We start from the raw sequence: 19,113 nt of genomic DNA on the forward strand, positions 1-19,113 counted from the left end.
GAATGGTGAAAGGATTGTATGCACTGAATTACTATTATTGCTGCTATTTCTGACATTACATAAATTATCCTTTAATCCTAAAGTTACCTTCTTAGCAAAGCCTTTCAAAACATTGTATTATTAACAGTAGATCAGTAAGAAAATTACATTTTTTTAATTAATTTTTATTGGAGTACAGTTGCTTTACAATGTTGTTAGAAAATTACACTTCTGAAAAATGTAATGGGCAACCTCTACTTCCTCAAATTATTTCTAATTAGAAAATAATTTTTGAAAGTCCAAAATTAGAAAATTAAATAAAATAAACTGACTTTTTTTTTGGCTGCAGAAAGAGACAAGATGCTATAATGATACTCTTTCCAGCAATTATAAATATTAATCTGAGTGAATTTGAATCTGAAAACAATGCTCATGTCTACCTCTTCCATTAGATATTACAGCTGCTCCAAGGTAAAGATGGTGCCATCAATCCTTTGAAATCATAACCTTAAATGTCTGGCGCATGTAGGCACGCTAATGCTTGGTTCTTTGATGGAAGCATGGACATGCAGGCATGTTCAGAATTCATCACTTAAACATAAGTAGCTTGTTAAATTATTGGAAATGAGTTGAGTAAAATGCACTCTACACTGCATTGGACAATAATTAACTAAATTCTAAACACAGAGGACAGGTGTCCTGCCACAGGCCCAGAGCCAAAACAGAGGAGTCAGAAAATATCCTGAGGAACATCTAGGAGAGAGAAGATTGAAACAAAGTCATTAATTATGTAATACTACCTCAGGAATATCAGAACTATTTTATAGATCCATTTCCCAATGCGTTAAATGGAGAACAAAATGCACTGTTTCCAAATATGACAAAAGAGACAATTAAGAGAAAGAACCACATCTGTTTATTATTCTTATATATTACTGTAGAATATGAAATCTAGAAAAATGCTTTCCAAATAATTAAATCTCAGTAATAATTTTCATAATACCTTATAGCAAGTTTCTTCACCTCATAATTATTTGATTGTTCATTATGGTAAGAACAAGATAACAGGTCATGGGTAACTTTTATAAAAGCCACTAACGTGTGTGTGATATGCATATTCATTTATTTATACATTCATCATTATTGTAGAAAAACTAGAAGATGCAGATAAGAAAAATGCCACTTAAAATTCTATTCTTGGGCTTCCCTGGTGGCGCAGTGGTTGAAAATCTGCCTGCCAATGCAGGGGACATGGGTTCGAGCGCTGGTCTGGGAAGATCCTACATGCCGTGGAGCAACTAGGCCCGTGAGCCACAATTACTGAGCCTGCGCGTCTGGAGCCTGTGCTCCGCAACAAGAGAGGCCATGATAGTGAGAGGCCCGCGCACCGCGATTAAGAGTGGCCCCCACTTGCCGCAACTAGAGAAAGCCCTCGCACAGAAACGAAGACCCAACACAGCCATAAATAAATAAATAAATTAAAAAAAAAATTCTATTCTTGAAAGATGGCCACTGTTAAAATTTTATATTCTCCAATAGTGTTCCATACAAATATATTCTATATATACTATCCTATAACTTGCCTTTCCCTCCATTTATAAATATATCATGAATCGTCCTTTGTCAATAAAAATACCCATACTATTTGAATAGTTAGTATTCCATTGTATGTATGTGACAATTTCTTTACTCTTATTATTGAACATTTAGGCTTCCAAGTTATTATAAAAAATACTGTGATAACCATTTCATAGAAACATACACCTTTGTGTACTTATCCAATTAATCCCTCAGAAAATATTTCCAATATACTATGTCAAAGGGTATGAAGCTTTTTAAGGCTTTTGATACATATTACTCACTGTCCTCAGGAACACTTGTACTAATAACACTCTCACAAGTTGTTATTTGAGAATGTTCCTTTCCCATATCCATGAAAATACATATTATTCCTTTTAATTTACACAGGCAAGTGAACAGTATCCTGCTGTCATTTTAATCAGCATTACTTTATTACCAATTTAACATTTATTTATGTTTGTTGGCCATTTTATTTTGGCTGTACAAGTCCTTGATCAATATTATCCATTGGTTGTGTCTTTTCCTTATGGGTTTCAGAACGTTCTTTGTGAATTAAGGGTATTAAATTTGTATGCATGTTGTAGCTTACCAGTTTGCTTGCCTTTTAACTCTTCATGGTATTTTTGCCATACCAAACTTTAAAGACTTGGAAGAGAAGCATGGGTGTGCCTCCCTCCACTTTCCTCTTCTGCACTGCTATGTGCAGAACCAATGGTAACCACTTGATCCTTGTTTTATTCCTATTATTTCCCCACTGCGTTGATGCTGGCTGTTTGAGACAGACAGTAAAATAGAAGGGGAAAAAAATGAAGGAAAAACATTTCCTTTTCATGATAAAAACTAAATCTAAAGAACAAATCAGGAATCAATTTTTGGATTTTATCAACTGCTTTTTACATCCAAAGAGCCACTGACATGTTTTTTTTCTCTTTTGGTGTATTAATACTAAATATAATAAACCCTCAATTGTCATAGTGCATTATTCTCCTATACACAGTCCATAAAGTAGGATGTGGAAGTATAAAACAGTAATTAAAAGTACAGATTAGGAAGTCAGACTACTGGAGTCTAAGTTGGCTCTGCTATTTACTAGCTGTATAACCTAGGACAAGTGACCTAATGTCCCTATGCCTTAATTGCAGCATGTATAGAATGGGAGCAGTAATAGTGTATCTGCCTCACAGGGCTACAGTGAGGATTAAACAGGATAATGTGCATGGTACCTGGCAAATAATAAGCACCAACAGTAACTACTGTTCTCAGTAATATACTGTTGGATTAGATATTGACTTTACTTATGAATTTATCATGAATATTCCTAAATGAAATCAGTTCTTTGTTTTGGCAATCTATGTTAATCTGATACCTGGATTACACTATCTTTTAAAAACATTTCGGGAACTTTCCTTCTGTCTATATACTCTAGTAAAAAATTAATACTTTATAAAGATTAATATTTTCATAAAGTGCTTTCTATAATCAGTAAAGAAACCTACAAAATTTTCGAGGAGGGAAGAATAGGCAGATGATGTAATGGGAGAGTAGTGGCTAGATGAGCAGTTGTCCAGCTAGCCCCATCTCTGCCATGGCCATGGGGGTCACAGGCCCTCTATACAAGGATGTTGAACTAACACCTAAAATGCCTCTCCCCTCTCTCTGACACCTCTGAGCAGATGTTAGACGTGTACAACTACTTAGTGCCCACTTGTCTTAACTACAGCTATCCCGAACGAGAACAAACCTCACAGTGTACTTCCTTTTTTATTATCACCATCCCCCCAACATTTTTACTTAAATGAACATCAAGTGTAACAGAATGGCAGAAAAGGAAGGATTTTACTGGGAAAATACTGGATATTTTCTCCTATGAAGGCCAGGACTTAAGAGTTGAATATAGATATGAAAAGTTCAAGTTTTCAATGGTTACTGGTCAACTGTCCAGATTTACCAAAATTTTAATTTTCATCCCTGGGTTCACTCTTGTATCACATTAAAATCCTAGGTGGTTGTTCAGAGGACTTCTTCATACAGCAGAAAGTAATATTCTAAATACAGGATAAACAAAAGTAGCTAAGTTCTATCTCAAAAGAAAATGCCATAATTTATCCAGATTTGGGAAATTTTCACTACTGAGACAAATGTACATACTTTGTTTAAATTATACCATATTCAATTAAAAAGTGCTGACACATGAGTAACCAATAAAGATTAGGTAACAATGACTGTTAAGCACTACCTTTTACAGAGCATTATGCGACGGATATAACACTTCATGTTTATTTCATCACCTAACACGCCCAATCACCCTATGAGGTAGGAATTTCTATACCTTTTAACATATTAGGAAATTGAAGCTCAAAAAGGTCAAGCCAATTGGCCAAGATACTGGGACTAGGATTATAATTTAAATTTCAAAACCCATACTTTGAATATCTGCAGTCAAATAAGTGACTGAAATTACATCCAGCCATGCAATTAAATGCAGGACTATTTGTTTCTCACTCTAATACTTACTGGGTGTAGCACTGACAATGGAAAGATACTTTTTAAATATACCATTTTAATGAATAATAACCATTCTGGAAAGCTGAAAAACAGAGTCTACAAAAAAGTTACTTCTAAGACTAAGAATCAAATTTGCCATCAAAATAACTACTATTTTATTATTTTATTGGATTATTTGCAGAGTGGTCATAGATAATTTCTAGATTAGACATGTTGACTTCAATCCATTTTTATTCAATTTAAAAAAATAATAAAACACTTTTATTAAACACTTCTATTGAACATGTTTAGGTAAAATATCTCGTTGAGTTTTATAAACCCAAATATTAGTGACCAAGTAATAAAAATGAAAAAATTAGTCTATTTTCATGTTCCACATACAATAAAATGCAAAACAAGCATAATAGACATCTTATATGACTATTTGGGTTTCACAGAAAATATAAGAAGGCTGACACAGGCATAAAGTTATTCTTAAAAATGTCATCCTGTGATTACAAGCAGATTATATAATAGACTTTATGCTTATGTCTTATATTGTACTTCCAAAAATTATAAGTATTTTAGATATAACCCTATTCTAAACATCAATTCAAAAATTTACCTTACTTTAGCTAAGGAGAAATGAAAATGTATATAACAGTTTGACACTAAAGCTGACTTTTCATATTTTGGACAGAGCAAATTTGAAAGAAACACTTCAACTGAAGCAACTTTAAACGTAAAGGTTATGTTTTAGTAAAATGAAATCAGTAAGATTTACTTAGAAGACTGGAAAAAGTCCCCTTAATAACAATCTTTGTTTAAAAAAAAAAAAAGATTGTAACTATTCCCAGTTCTTTCTTTTAAACAAAAGATTGTCATCTAGATGAGATGTTTAGAGTAGATATGCAATGTTTTCCTAGAAAAGAGACTTTTGTAATAGATCTCAAAGTAAAAAATAAATTTAATCCACCTTTGTTCAGGATTTAAGTCATACCTCAAATTAATCTAACAGATCTTAGTTTCACCAGGTAAAACTGCTAACGTGAAAGCTTCTAAAATTCTTGTTTAAGATATTTCTTTCTTCAAAATCTGTAAGATAATTTTTAGGCTTACTTTTTATTTTTCTATAAGTACAACTTCAACTATGAAATTCAGTTCAGTCCTCTGCATATGTCAGATGATGCTACAAATCCTTTGTATTTCTCTTCCAACTATCTAGCTGTGAAAAGGGAAAAAATAAAATTTGAAAATAAAGTCCCTAAATTGGCCCAAATATACTTACTTTAAGAAACTTACATTAAAGGTGAAATTATCTCCAAAGTGACTCTGGTTTCCCCAACATCTCAAAGTCTACCTTAGAAAAAACAGGATATTCTGCAAGAGGAAATCCGACAGTAGGACATAGTGACGTAGATTATGCTGAATGGTTGGTCACATATAGACTTGTATACACTTTGTATTCAGCCAAATGCTTCCAGATGATGAGCATAAGATGATAAATTAACAAGGACAGAAATCTTTGAAGACAAATAAGGACATTGGAAAGCAAAAGATTGAAAAGGAAAATTTTATACGTTTCCTTGAAATGGTGCATATTTTTCTCCTCAGAAGAGAAAAAGTTGTAAGATACATTCTTAATTTTGACTTTTCTTTGGAAGACAATAAATGTCTGTGCCAAAAGATTTCTTATCTTAAAATGAAAGTGTATGAGAGAAGAGACTCCTTAAAAAAATATATATCAATCATACCTTGATAAATAATTCTCCAGTGTAGGGTAGGGGGCTTTCTAATTCTAAAAGTAAAAATCCACAATTTAAATTTAATCTGGAAGGAATCTAAGCATGAGTAAGCTTAAACTACGGTCTGAATCACTGAATTGGGCATATTATTCTATTTTAAAAGTGTACAGATTTTACTGAAAGATAACCAATTGCAACATAAAAAGTATGGTTCCAAGGTCTGTTCTTGGTCACTCCAGAAACTCTGTTTGCACAGTGTTCATAATTTCAACAAAGCCCTAAAAAGTTCTTTCCAAAATGAACTTTTCCAACCTACTGAACAGAATTCATGCCCACACTCTGTTCATTTCAGCAGCATTTGTCTCTGTGAAGTACATCAAAATCACTCAAACATCAAATTGGTGATTTGATAGAATGATTTATTTTCCCATTACAGGAAAGTCATGAGTGACTTGTTCTGAGGTATGTTTCTGAGCTATGAAGGACATCTATCAGAAAGCTCCACACTTGAAGGTTCCTCTTTAGGGGATAACATTTTATGGCTGGACAGTCTCTGCAGGTACCAGATTCCCTGTTGTATCCAACTGCATACATTTACACGTGCATGCAGACACAGGACACTCGGCATGATCCCTGAAAAATAGGTCAAGTCACAGTTAAACATCTAAATTACACATACATACATACATTTATCTATATACCTATCGATATCTATAATGCAATTTTTCAAATGTCATTTGAAAATTACAGGAATTAAAACCCAAAGACAAAAAACATTAAAAGCATTAAACTAGAAATGAGTGCTAGCCTGAACATGGGGAGCAAGTTACTGAAAAATGAACAGCATTACTTTCTAAATATATAATAAGCTATCTCATTTACAGTTATGAATGTGACAGGGATGTGCTCAGAGTTTAAATTAAAACCAATGTGACAAACTGGGTGTAAAAGTTATAGCACTGAAGAGTACAGGGCCACTGATACTACTCAAAGTAAAAGTTAAATATGGTCTTGAGTCTCCACTGTATGAAGTGCATACTTACTACATAACAAACTTATTTATGAGATAACTAATATAGGAGTTTGACATGTATTCTATCATTGAATCCAGTTACATACTATATATTATATATGATAGGATATTCGGTCAGTCGTAAAAAACTGCAAATATATCCTTTCCTCAAGTAAAGTTAAATAATGCTTTTCAAATATTTAACCCATACATAGTATTTAAACAATTTCTTACACAAGTATTAATTTTATAGTTTAAGATTACATAGGCTAGTGATAGAAATGTTCACACCACCTTTGTTAACTTAAGTGACAGTATAAAAGAAATTCATCCTTTGGCTGTATAAATCTGAACTATTTAAAAGGTCATTTGCTTTATCTCCTCTAACTCCAAGCCTATTAAAGAAAGAATGGGGACCTCCCTGGTGGCGCAGGGGTTAAGAATCCACCTGCCAATGCAGGGGACACAGGTTTGAGCCCTGATCCGGGAAGATCCCACATGCCGCGGAGCAACTAAGCCGTGCGCCACAACTACTGAGCCTGCGCTCTTGAGCTCGCGAGCCACAACTACTGAGCCCACGTGCCACAACTACTGAAGCCTTCACGCCCTAGAGCCTGCGCACCGCAACGAGAAGCCACTGCAATGAGAAGCCCCTGCACTGCAACGAAGAGTAGCTCCCGCTCGCTGCAACTAGAGAAAGCCCGCGCACAGCAACGAGACCCAATGCAGCTAAAAGAATTAATTAATTAAAAGAAGAAGGAATGTGCTGATTACCTGAACCAACTAAGCATGTGTCCAGCATGCCCACCGTGTCTGCAATTGTGACACCATGTAAACCAGTTGTTAAACTGAGCTAATTTTTTGTCTTTGCTCAAGTCTACTTTTTCATCTGATTTGGAGCCTCCTATGGGTTAAAGACAGTGATCTTCATTAACTATATCATAATACTTTATTCAAAGTTTCTTAAAAGGTATTTCTAATATTATGTCAAAATACAAATCACATATCATACTGAAACAGCAATTTTAATGCTAGAATCTAGTTTAGATTGAAAAATATACCAAATAACCAGTTTCCTTATATTTTTAATAGTCAATAATAAATGGAAAAATAGAAATTATCAAACCCACTTAGAAGCAATCTGAATGAACAATTTTAGAGAAACAATCAGTAGTTTAAAAAACTTCCCATAAAGAAAATACCAAGTCCAGTTTACAGGTGAGTTCTACCAAACACTGAAAGAACAGGGAATTTTCATCTACACAAACTTTTCCAAAGAATAGGAAAATAGGGGCAATTTCCCAATGCACTTCATGAGGTGGGTACAGCTTTGCTAACAAAATCAGACAAAGCCAATATGAGAAAGATTATAGGCCAATTTTCCTCCTGAACAGACATAAAATCCTAAGTAAAACATTACCAAATAGTATGATTTAGCAATTCTACTTCTAGGAAAATGCACTGGAGAAACTTCTGTGTATGGTAAAAGGAGACATATGTAGGAATGTTCATAGCAGCACTGTTCATAACAGTAAAAATCTGGAAACCAAGTGTCCATCAATAGTAGAATAGAAAAATTTGTGTAGTCATAAATGGAATACAAAGCAGTAATTAAAAAAAGGAATAAATGACCACTACATTAATCAGCATAATTGAAACTAAAAAAAAGAAGAAAAAACCCCAACTCCAATGTTGAGCAAAAAAGGCTTGTTGAAGGACATATGTGTATGACTCATTTACATAGAATTTAAAATACAGACGACAGTAAACGTGTAAAAAAAACTATACAGACAAGCAAGAGACTAAACTAACACACAATTTAGGACAGTAATGACCTTTGGGAAGAGCCCAAAGAGGTGGTATGAAGTAGGGAGAAACAATCTAAGGCACTAGTATAGACAATGCTATCTTAAAGCAGAGTAAAAGACTCACTGATGATTGATTTATCATTGTACATGATGTACATGTATAGTACATTACTATACATCTGTTATTCACAAAAACTTGAAGAAAAATGTGTTACTACACATGTACATTTACACATGTACAACTACACACAAATTTACATAACTTTTAGTGCTTGAAAAATGCTCATTCTATTAATTTTGGCCACCTTAATATGTTTTATTTTGTTCTAAAACAGCAAATCAAATTATTTTAAGATCATATATAATTAGAGACAAGAATAGAAAAATGAGTAAGTAAAAATATTAAGTTTAATTAAGCAACTGTGTACCTATTAAGACATAATGCTATGTTCAAAATTTCACCTGGGCCATTGCTGGTCACACTGTAATGACCACAATTGTCTTGTAAACAATTATTTAAAATACCCATCTCTTTTTGCTAATGGTATGGAGATGAAAGGATGTGAAGGTGGTTCAAGAATTTAAGAGGTACACACACTGAAATTCTTCCTAAAAGTTTCATAAAGACAATTAATAATGAAAGAGAGAAAAAGAGAGAAGAGAAAAAGGAAATACAGACCTTTTAAATATAAGGTATTTTATACCTTTGTGTATAGTTCTCATTAGTGATTTTCACTTTGTTTTTGTAACTTCGAATACAAAGAGAAAACAGACTGAGTCCAGAACAAATTAATCCTTATGTTTCTGATGAAGCTGAAAATAACAGCTCTACCTCACTACCATGTGAGAAGGCATTTTAAGATCAAATAGCTTTTAAATTCAAAAGATTTATAGTGAATTATGAAAAGTGCTATAGAATAGTTGAGGGTAACTAAAGTTTCACTTAGGCACTAACAACAACAATAATAATAAAAAAAAGAAGAGTAAGAAAGAAACGAATATATAATCTAACTTTTAAAAATCTATCATACCTAGAAGTTAAGCTCTATAAGGACAGCGATTTTTATCTGTTTTGTTCACTGTAACATTTCTAGCACTTAGGAAAACAGCTACGAAACAAACACTGTTGAATAACGTTTATAATTTTTAATGCTAAATATTACTGTTTATAACATAAACATTATAACTATAAACTCAGTGAGACAGTTTCAGTAGAGTTCCAATCCTCAAAGCACAAGTGACTGTAAAAATTTGTAACCCTCAGTTAAATAAGCTTATGGAAATTCTGGCCATTTGGATCACAAAGCATGATGGATGGATGCCATCTCTAATTGCAGGCAAAGCAACACAGAGGTTTGTATACCTAAATCTTTAAACTGCCATGAGCCAACATTTGATTTCTATCAGGTCCTATTTTATTCTGGAACTCAGATTTTTCTGATTTTACAGAATAAAAAAAGAAAATGCTTATTACTTTGTAATTAACTCAGCTCAGTAATGCCTTTAAAGATCAGATTCAGGCTCCCCTAATTTTCTTACACTGTTTCCTAGGCTCTGTCACACTGATGCACTTGGTAGTTCCCATACACTCTCTGTACTTATCAACTTCACTAATCTCTTTACCTTAGTTCATGCTTTGTACTCTTTGCCTACAACCTGGATAGGCTTCCCTAAAATCTTCACATATTTAAATCTATCAGACTTTAGAGGACCAACTTAAATGGCATCTTCTTTTTGAGGTTTTTCAGACATGCTTCAGATAGAAGCAATGTTACCCTCTTTCAAAATTCCTAACATTTTCTTTATATAATATCCCTTATTCACCTCAGAGAGCTAAACGCATTTCAGAATTTGGAATCTTTGGGGATGTTAGGAAAATAATGAGCAAATATTATATAACACCTCCAGGAAAAGTCTGAGGTACCATCTTGTAATTAAACACATTAGCATTTCTGCAGTGAAACATATGAATGTTCACAAATAAACAAGAGAAATAAAAACTTTAATAACTTCACGTCAATTCTGAACAGATTTTTTTCTTTTGCCAAATGAGATTATTGTAAATTCATTAAAAAAAATTTTTTTGGCTTTTCAGATCTTTAGAGATTTTGAAATGACAGATAAAAGATTCTGGACTAGTATTTATTTTCTAGAACATATAATTTCTTATTTTACATTAGCTATCCATGCTCATTATATACCATAAGCTCCACGAGGATCTTTGAGTCATCCTAGCACATCAGCCTTAACTTAGTGCATTAAACATGTACTCAAATCTATATAAAGAAATTATTTCTGAAGCAAATTTAGAAAAAAATTTTTGAAGCAAATAAGAGAAAATGTTAAGACTTGATAAACCTGGGTGTTGAATATTCGTTAAATTAACAGTCTCTGTAACAGAGAACTTAAAATGTTTTATGATTTAATTTTCTTCAAATTCCAGAAAATTGCTTTTATCTTTTCTTACCTATTTCAAAAATAGAAAAAACTGAAAAGCTAGTATCTAGCAAAAAGAAACAGCACTCTAGCCATTACAGCTTCCTGAGGCTTATGGTCCAAAAGACATATTAAGTTGAACTATTTCTATGTATCTCAGTTCACATAGAACTTATTTACGCTATATTTTGCCTCCTTGTTCTTTCATTGTAGTAGATTTTTATTCCCAATTGTTATTTTCTATTTATTTGTATCAAGGACGTAAAAAAAGTGATCAACATGCAATGTTAAAAATGAAAAGCCTTGATTAAAGCTTAAGTCAAAACTAACATGTGCAAAAAAAAAAAAAAAAAAACTAACATGTGCATTTGAAAATATCACATATTGCATTTGTTAAAAAAAAGGCACTATGTTGAAAAATAACTTAATGATACTAGCAAATCTCTTTCACAGATGTTAATGTAACAATAAAACAGACTATTTACAAGAACCAGCTACAGAACAGAATTCCAGAATTTCACAACTAGAAGGGATCTCCCAGTCCAACACCTCATATGTAAGAGTGTTAAAGTGACTCTCAAGGTCACCGACTAAATGTCACAGAGCCAGAACTACAACAGGCATTCTAATACCATACTCAGTTCTTTATTCCTTATTCATTTACCAGTATGCCAGATATTCAAATGTTTTTCATTAAATTTTTTGCTATAGCATCATTTTCAAGTTATATAAATAGCTGAAATGTTTCTAGCCACTAGGTACATTATATTCAATTATCTACTGTTCTCAAAAATTTTCTCTATATGTTTACTTTAAGCAGTAAACAATGTTAATATTTCTAACCATTAAAAAAGTATATATATTTACTAGGTAGCTGACAAATATAGCAGAAGCCAACACCAAAACTTAGAAGTAAAGGGATCTGACTTCTAGGTTAATACACTCTCTACATATTTTCACAGGTAGATTTTGAACATGAAATAAGAGAAAATGTCAGAGTGCTTTGAGACTATCAAAAATTCTTTATGCACACAAAGTATTTGTTACTAGATGGGGCCACAGTGACTTTTAAACATAAAATTTGAGGGAGCTCCTCTTAGAAAAAGTGGTAAGAAAATGTTATAAGATTATTTAATATTTAAGCTCTTCTCACGAATGTTAAATTGGCAAGCATCTGTGAGATTACCTGAGATATCATGGATATAGATTTTACTTTTAATGTACAGATTTCATAGAGAACACAAAAACCTTCAAGCCAGCAAAGTGGCTTGCTCTTAGAAATAATATAAACTCAAGCGGGTATGTCTTTTATTTACAACATTAAATCAATTATGTAGAAACAATTTCAGCTCCAAAAAGTATACTGTAGAATTATGTCATACCAGGACAACTAGAAACAGGTGTTCCCATATTGATGAGGCAAAGTGCACATCGAGGAAGGGGTTTTCGACAGCCAGGGCAACTTGTGACTTTAGATTTTGTTGGTGAGCCACTGACACCATACTGACTAAAACCTCTGCCCTGATGGGGCACAGTTGAGCAGCTGTAGGAGATAGACTTTCCACAAAAATTGCAACTCACAAACACCTATAAAACAAATGAAAGGAGAAATAAATATAATGCAAACTTTATGAATAAAATAAATATAAAATAATCAAAGTCTGATCTTAACAAATTACTTTTAAATAATTTTTAAATTTTATTGTGTATTATAAAATAATTTATCTGCTAAGTTGATGAGCTCTCATTTAAGACTTCCACTTAGCAGTTATATTATTTGAATACTTCTTCTCTGTTACCTTTGTTTAGTTATATTCTTCCTAACATCACTGTGATCTACAGAAAAAAATAACAAGGATTTTAGAGTTCACCCTGGGACATTACAAAATATCCCATTATGACTTTTGATACCAAGTTCAATGATATTATCTCCTAAACAAAATTTTCTTGTAAATAAAACTCTCATTTCCTAAGATAAAAAGGAATTAAGGATCCTATAATAGCTAAAACTTTAGAATAATAGAAATATAAACTGTTCATTACGCCTTTATATTAAACTCCTAGACTCTTGAACACTTATGATATAGATTAGTAACAAATATTATCATGTACTGCTATTTGATTAATACTCAGGTTGTTTTAATACAAACAGTAATTTCTCAAATTTCTAAAATAAGAAAATAGCACCATCCAGTGCTCACATGGAGCATATACCTGATATTTAACGTCTGAACTCAGACACAGTGATTTCACGTCAAGTGCTTTATGTAATAATTGATCTCACGTTGCTTTTTTTTTTTTTTTGCGGTACGCGGGCCTCTCACTGCTGTGGCCTCTCTCATTGCGGAGCACAGGCTCCGGACGCACAGGCTCAGCGACCATGGCTCACGGGCCCAGCCGCTCCGTGGCATGTGGGATCTTCCCGGATCAGGGCACGAACCCGTGTACCCTGCATCAGCAGGCGGACTCTCAACAACTGTGCCACCAGGGAAGCCCATGTTGCTTTTTTTTAATTGAAGTATAGTTGACTTACAATACTGTGTTAGTTTTAGGTGTACAGCAAAGTTATTCAGTTATATATATACTTTTTCAGATTCTTTTCCATTATAGATTATAACAAAACAGCAAATATATTCCCTATGCTATACAGTAAATCCTTGTTGTTTATTTTATATACAGTGCTGATCTCATGTTTTTTTAAACTACTGCTTAGAGAAAAATAAATTTCTATGTCTAATTAGACATATATACATACATATATATCTATATCTATATATATATATATATATATATATACTGTTAAAGAAACAACTCCTGCCTTATTACATATAACAGTGAAGAAAGTGTCAATATGTAAGTGGAATGTGTAAGAACATACACTAGTTTAGATTCTGAAAGATCTTGGAATGTATTAGAAATCCTTGGACAACCCTAGGACTGATTTAGGTTTGCCTAAGATGCTCTAGACCTGCTGTGGTTTGCTCTGTGTCAGACTAAAGCCCAAGTCACTGAGATGATTGTTAGGAAGTGGCACGATCGAAAAAACAGGAAGATTAAGGACAAAGTGCACTCTGGGATAGATAAAGACATGGGAACTCAACATGAGCAAAAGAATGAGTATATTGATAACAATTTATTAAATTGAACCCTCAATTTACCCTATATAACATGCTGTAAACACTTCTATTTTTTGGCTGGGCTATTAGGTACATGTTACAATTTGATTCTCTCCAAAACAATGTACTTACCTGTGCTAAAGGCTTAGAACTGGGATCCAACTTACTCCTGTGAATATCAAATTCAGCTCGTTTGTGCCAAAACCTCCAGGCATCTAATAAATTTCTATAATTCTCAATCCAGTACTGAACTCTTTCATCTTTAAGAACATCTAAGGGAGAGCCCTAAAAAGAAAACATGAATTATTTCAGTTTTTAAAATTTTCCTGGGTAAGCCTGAAGATTCTAGGCAACACGCGAGTATGTGTCATATGGGAAGAAACAGGCCTCTTTTTTTGCCAAAAGCTGGCTCCTAATGAGGATACAGATAAAATAACTGATGGAAGCTTCATTAATTTACTTTAAGCTGGCCTCTACCAACGACATAAATATGCACTGTATATACCATTATATCCTGCCAGGGAAATGTAATTTTCTACCTCTTATTTAGGTGTAAATACCTAAGAGCAATCAATTCACCTTCCTAGTTGAATGCAATAAAAAAAGACGCAAATGTTTTTTGTCGCAACAATTAAAACCTCTAGGTTCAGAAAATATATTTACTATCTCATCTAAATACACACCAAAATTGCTCAATCACATTTAAAAATAATACTGAGCTTGGTCCTTCATATCTAGCAATGTATTGTGGATTAAGATGCTATTTTTGTATACCTATTTATCTAAAAGTTAAAACTGCCTATTCTCTCCCTCACCTTCAATTAAAACATATATTTATCACCTTCAAATTAAAAAAAAAAAAAAGAAGAAAGAAAGAAAAAAACCAACCCTGAACCAAAAATTTTTAGTTCTTTTGCCCCTAGGCCACAGTGAAAAGGAACAATTCCTTTTCCTTAAATTTACTTTAGATTCCTTCTCATTAAGAACTTCAATTTTTTTGCCACTAAGACTTTTCCTAGAGCTGTATTTTCCCTGGCAGCTGTGACATTCCACATTTCACCTACGCTTGCTTTGGGTTTTCGCAGAATGCTTTTAGCTCTGTTGAGGATATTGTCCTTATCTTCACATGATGAAGAAAGTAGAGAAAGCCTCTACCTCCCATGATGCTACGGCCATTAATTTAAAGCCAAGTTTTTCCAGTTCTGTTTGGGGGCCACAGAGAAAGTAAAATGTCAGAGGCAACTTAGCATGCATCTTATGGAAAAAGGGAAGAAACCTATAACAGCTAATAAAGACAATCTACCTTTAGACATTCCATCAAAATAGAAGCATATCTTTCACCTAGTAATTAAGTATTAATTTCAATTACTAGAGTTAAATTTAGCTAAAAGAACATGTGAAAAACTCATAGTTGACAACTTCATTTCTTAAAAAATAAACTACTACAGTCCTAATTATGACCAACTAGGCAGAACTAAGTACTAAAGTATAATACAATCCCTGATTTAAAAAGAAAATTCACAGAAAAATCAGAAATCTTCATACCCCACTCTTTCCCCTTCCACGGCAGTGAGGATAAACTACGAAATAATCTGGTCAATATTTGGTAAGTCTTCTCTAGAACCGCCCCAATAAAACTTAAAATCAAGGTCTGAAAAAGTCTACAGAGAAAACAGTTCAGAGATTAAGTCTGACCAAATTAAAATTAGAAGAGCTTGGGAAATGCCATGGGCTTCCCACAGTAACAAAATGTAAGACCTAAGTGATCAGCAAGTAACTAAACTTCCAAAAGCATTAAACAACATTCTTCAGAAAAAAGGAGAGGAACCTAGATGTCTATAATATACTGCAAACAATGGCCAGTATTCAATAAAAAAATCACTAGACATATAAAGAAACAGGTAAATGTGTTTCAAAGTAAAGGAAAAAAGCAGTCAATAGAACTAAACCTTAAATAGCCCTTATGTTAGAGTAAGTAAAGATCTAAATGCAGCTATTATTCAGACTTAGGGGAAAATAGTGTTTTAATTAGTAAACAGATAGGGCTCTGAGCTGAAAAATATAAACTATCAAAAAATGGAGACTCTGGAACTAAAAAGTACAATAACTTAAATTAAAGAATTCCCTGGAAAACCTAACATCAGATAGAAGGTGACAGAATAACCAATTAACAAATCAAAAGAATTTATCCAATTTGAAGAACAGAAGAAAAAAGATGAAAGGAAAGTAAACAGAGCCTCAGATATCTGTGGGACAATATCAAATGGTTTAATATACGTGCAGTAATAGTCCAAGAAGGGGAATGAGATTGAGGCAGAAAAAAATATTTAGAGAAATAATGCTTGAAGACTTCCCAAATCTGATGAAAAACACTGACTTGCAGATCCAAGAACCTCAGTGAATCACAAGCAGGATAAAAAGAACCACAACTACGCTTCAAAAGAAAATCTTGAAAGCAGCCCAAGGAAAAATGAAGCATTACATAGGGAAACCAAGGATAGTAATATGTGACTTCTCATCAGAAACAATGGAGGCCAGAACACTGTGAAACCACGTCTTTGAAATGCTGAAAGAAAATGAATGAAATAGACATTTTCAATTAAAAGTAGGCTGAGAGAATCTGTCCCCAGTAAATGTGAACTATAAGAAATGCTAAAGAGAAAGACCAAAGGGAAACAATATGAGATGGAATTTGAGTCTCTGGTAAGGAATAAACAGTACCAGGCATGGTAAATAATAAATATAAAAGCCCATGTTTTCATTCTTCACATAATTTACATAAAAGACAACTGACTGTTCAAAGCAAAAATAATAACACTAAGTTGGAGTTTACAATGGATGTAGAAGCAAAATACAAGACAATAGGACAAAGGAGGGGGATTTGTAAATGGAATTACACTGTTGTAACATGAAATATGAAGCAAAAAGCGGAAAGTGTCAGGTGTGAGGTAAGAAAGAGAAAAGGTGAAGTAGGAAGCATGATGTATCAGGTGTGAAATGTAAAGTAAGAGGAGGTAAAATGCTGACTGATGAGTTAAGGATGCATATTGTTAGACCTATAGCAACTACTCAAAAGAAGAAGATAATGAAAAGGGGTATAGCTAAAAAGCTAATAGATAAAGTGAAATACTAAAATATTCAATTAGCCCAAAAGAAGGCAAGAAAGGAACAGAAAAACAAAAGGAAGAAGAAAAAGCAAAATAGAAAACTAATAGCAAGATGATAGACTAAATCTTGACCATATAAATATAAATGGAGGGAACTTCTCAATTCAAAGGCAGCTGATCATCAGACTAGATTTTTTTTTAAAGCAAGATTCAATTACATGCCACATTTTCCATTTTATGGAAATGGATTCAATTACACGCCACAGCCCTCTCACCGCTGTGGCCTCTCCCGTTGCGGAGCACAGGCTCCGGATGCGCAGGCCCAGCGGCCATGGCTCACGGGCCCAGCCTCTCCGCGGCATGTGGGATCTTCCCGGACCGGGGCACAAACCCGTGTCCCCTGCATCAGCAGGCAGACTCTCAACCACTGCGCCACCAGGGAAGCCCTACACACCGCATTTTAAATGTATTTTATAAACCTTGTTAAGAGGTTACTGACCATTTGCATTCCATAGCGATACATCTACAGCTTGGTTTAACAAATGTGAACTCATTTCAGTAAGAAAACAATGATACCTTATGCTATAGAAGGACACCTTTTCTTCCATGGTCAGTGGCCTGTTACCTTAGGGTAAGTTTACATTGTGGTTTGTGGGCCAATCAATATCTACTTTTGTTCATAAGAAGGTAGGGTGGCGGAAGGGGGCATTTTACTTTGCTTAGCCAGTATGCAGCATGCTATCATATTGTATAAAAGGATAAGGACAGGAAAGAGAACACTAAGAAGGATAAGATTAGCTGGAGGGCCACAGGAAATCTCAGGAAAAAGCTCTAAAATGTCACCATATTTCCAACAAAAGCAAAGTAGTAGGGAATCTTTGCCAGGAATCCATTTTTAACCACTGGACAGTAAAAACTGAGAGAAAATAGATGACCAATTATAGCAAATCATGCCCATTTAATAAATGAGGAAATGAGATAATAAAAGGGAATAATGAGAATTAAGAGAGCTGTGTGCAACTTGCCTTCTGTATTTCAAGAAAAATGTATAGTAATTCAGATCTGGGAAAGGCAATCTCTTTGTAGAAGGTGTTGTTCTGTCAACAACTGGAGAAAACGAAGAGAGGTGTCTCTGCTCCGTTTGAGCTTTACATAAATTCAAGACTGACACTTCTCAAAGTGAAAGGAAAACCCAGATAACCCAATGCAGGAGACTTAGGGATGTAAGGTAAGGCAGAAGTCCTGTAGATCAAGTGATTTAAAGCTAAACGTCTTCTAAAGATCGTCAGCAAGCAACAGGGCATATCCACTCAGTGAGGGAAGAAAATACAGAAGGCTAAGCATTTTTTTTTTCCTTAAAATATTGCTGCCACCAGGTTGCGCTAACCTGTAACATGCAGTAACTTGCTGTTTGTACATCTCCAGTTCGGTCAACATAACTCTCCATTAAGTCCACTCCATCTTTAGTAAGGCCTGTAAGCAGTATTCCTTCCAAATTTCCAGCCTCTTTCATTTCATTGGTCAACTTTTCGATGTACCTATTTAACTGGAAAATTCAAAGTGATTTTTCTAAAGCAATCCATTTGACTATTTGTATTTTCTGCTTCATAAATTCTACATTTGAAACAATTTTACTCTTAAGGGAAAACAGTTTAAAACAAAAGCCCATGTAAAAATCTAGATATGTGATCTCTAAGAAGTCTGCATCTATTATAAATTACAATACAGCATTCATGATCATTTAAAATATTTTTTTAAAAAGGCAAGGTATTTACTATCTTTTGATAATTGTTCTATAAAAGATCCACAGAGGGTTTACTATTTTAAATTTAAAGAGAACTGTCC

General features: G+C 33.7%; 2 protein-coding genes across 11 annotated transcripts in view; both read right to left on the minus strand.

The window, feature by feature from the left end:
- The window catches only part of UMAD1 (UBAP1-MVB12-associated (UMA) domain containing 1), a 271,475-nt gene extending 270,971 nt beyond the window's left edge, over nt 1–504 (minus strand). Inside the window, exon 1 of one of the 2 annotated variants that reach the window (XM_019927866.3) lies at nt 420–504. The gene's annotated coding sequence lies outside the window, so the exon portion shown is untranslated. The remainder of the gene's footprint in view (nt 1–419) is intronic. The other variant, XM_073809686.1, reaches the window with a different exon arrangement.
- Nucleotides 1–19,113, minus strand: part of MIOS (meiosis regulator for oocyte development) — a 240,648-nt gene that overhangs the window by 3,747 nt on the left and 217,788 nt on the right. For 6 of the 9 annotated variants that reach the window (XM_073809683.1, XM_019927823.3, XM_033863044.2 and 3 more), the window contains 5 exons: nt 18,656–18,814; nt 14,294–14,446; nt 12,428–12,632; nt 7,576–7,705; nt 6,192–6,422 (listed from right to left, as the gene is read on the minus strand). In XM_073809683.1, coding sequence (XP_073665784.1) covers nt 6,326–6,422; nt 7,576–7,705; nt 12,428–12,632; nt 14,294–14,446; nt 18,656–18,814 — 744 coding nt within the window. In that variant the 3' untranslated portion in view covers nt 6,192–6,325. Of the gene's footprint in view, nt 1–419; nt 6,423–7,575; nt 7,706–12,427; nt 12,633–12,844; nt 12,882–14,293; nt 14,447–18,655; nt 18,815–19,113 lie in introns of those variants that run through there. The other 3 variants (XR_012333955.1, XR_012333954.1, XM_073809684.1) reach the window with 3 other exon arrangements.

This window comes from Tursiops truncatus, chromosome 9 (assembly GCF_011762595.2).
Source record: "Tursiops truncatus isolate mTurTru1 chromosome 9, mTurTru1.mat.Y, whole genome shotgun sequence".
Lineage (NCBI taxonomy): Eukaryota > Metazoa > Chordata > Mammalia > Artiodactyla > Delphinidae > Tursiops > Tursiops truncatus.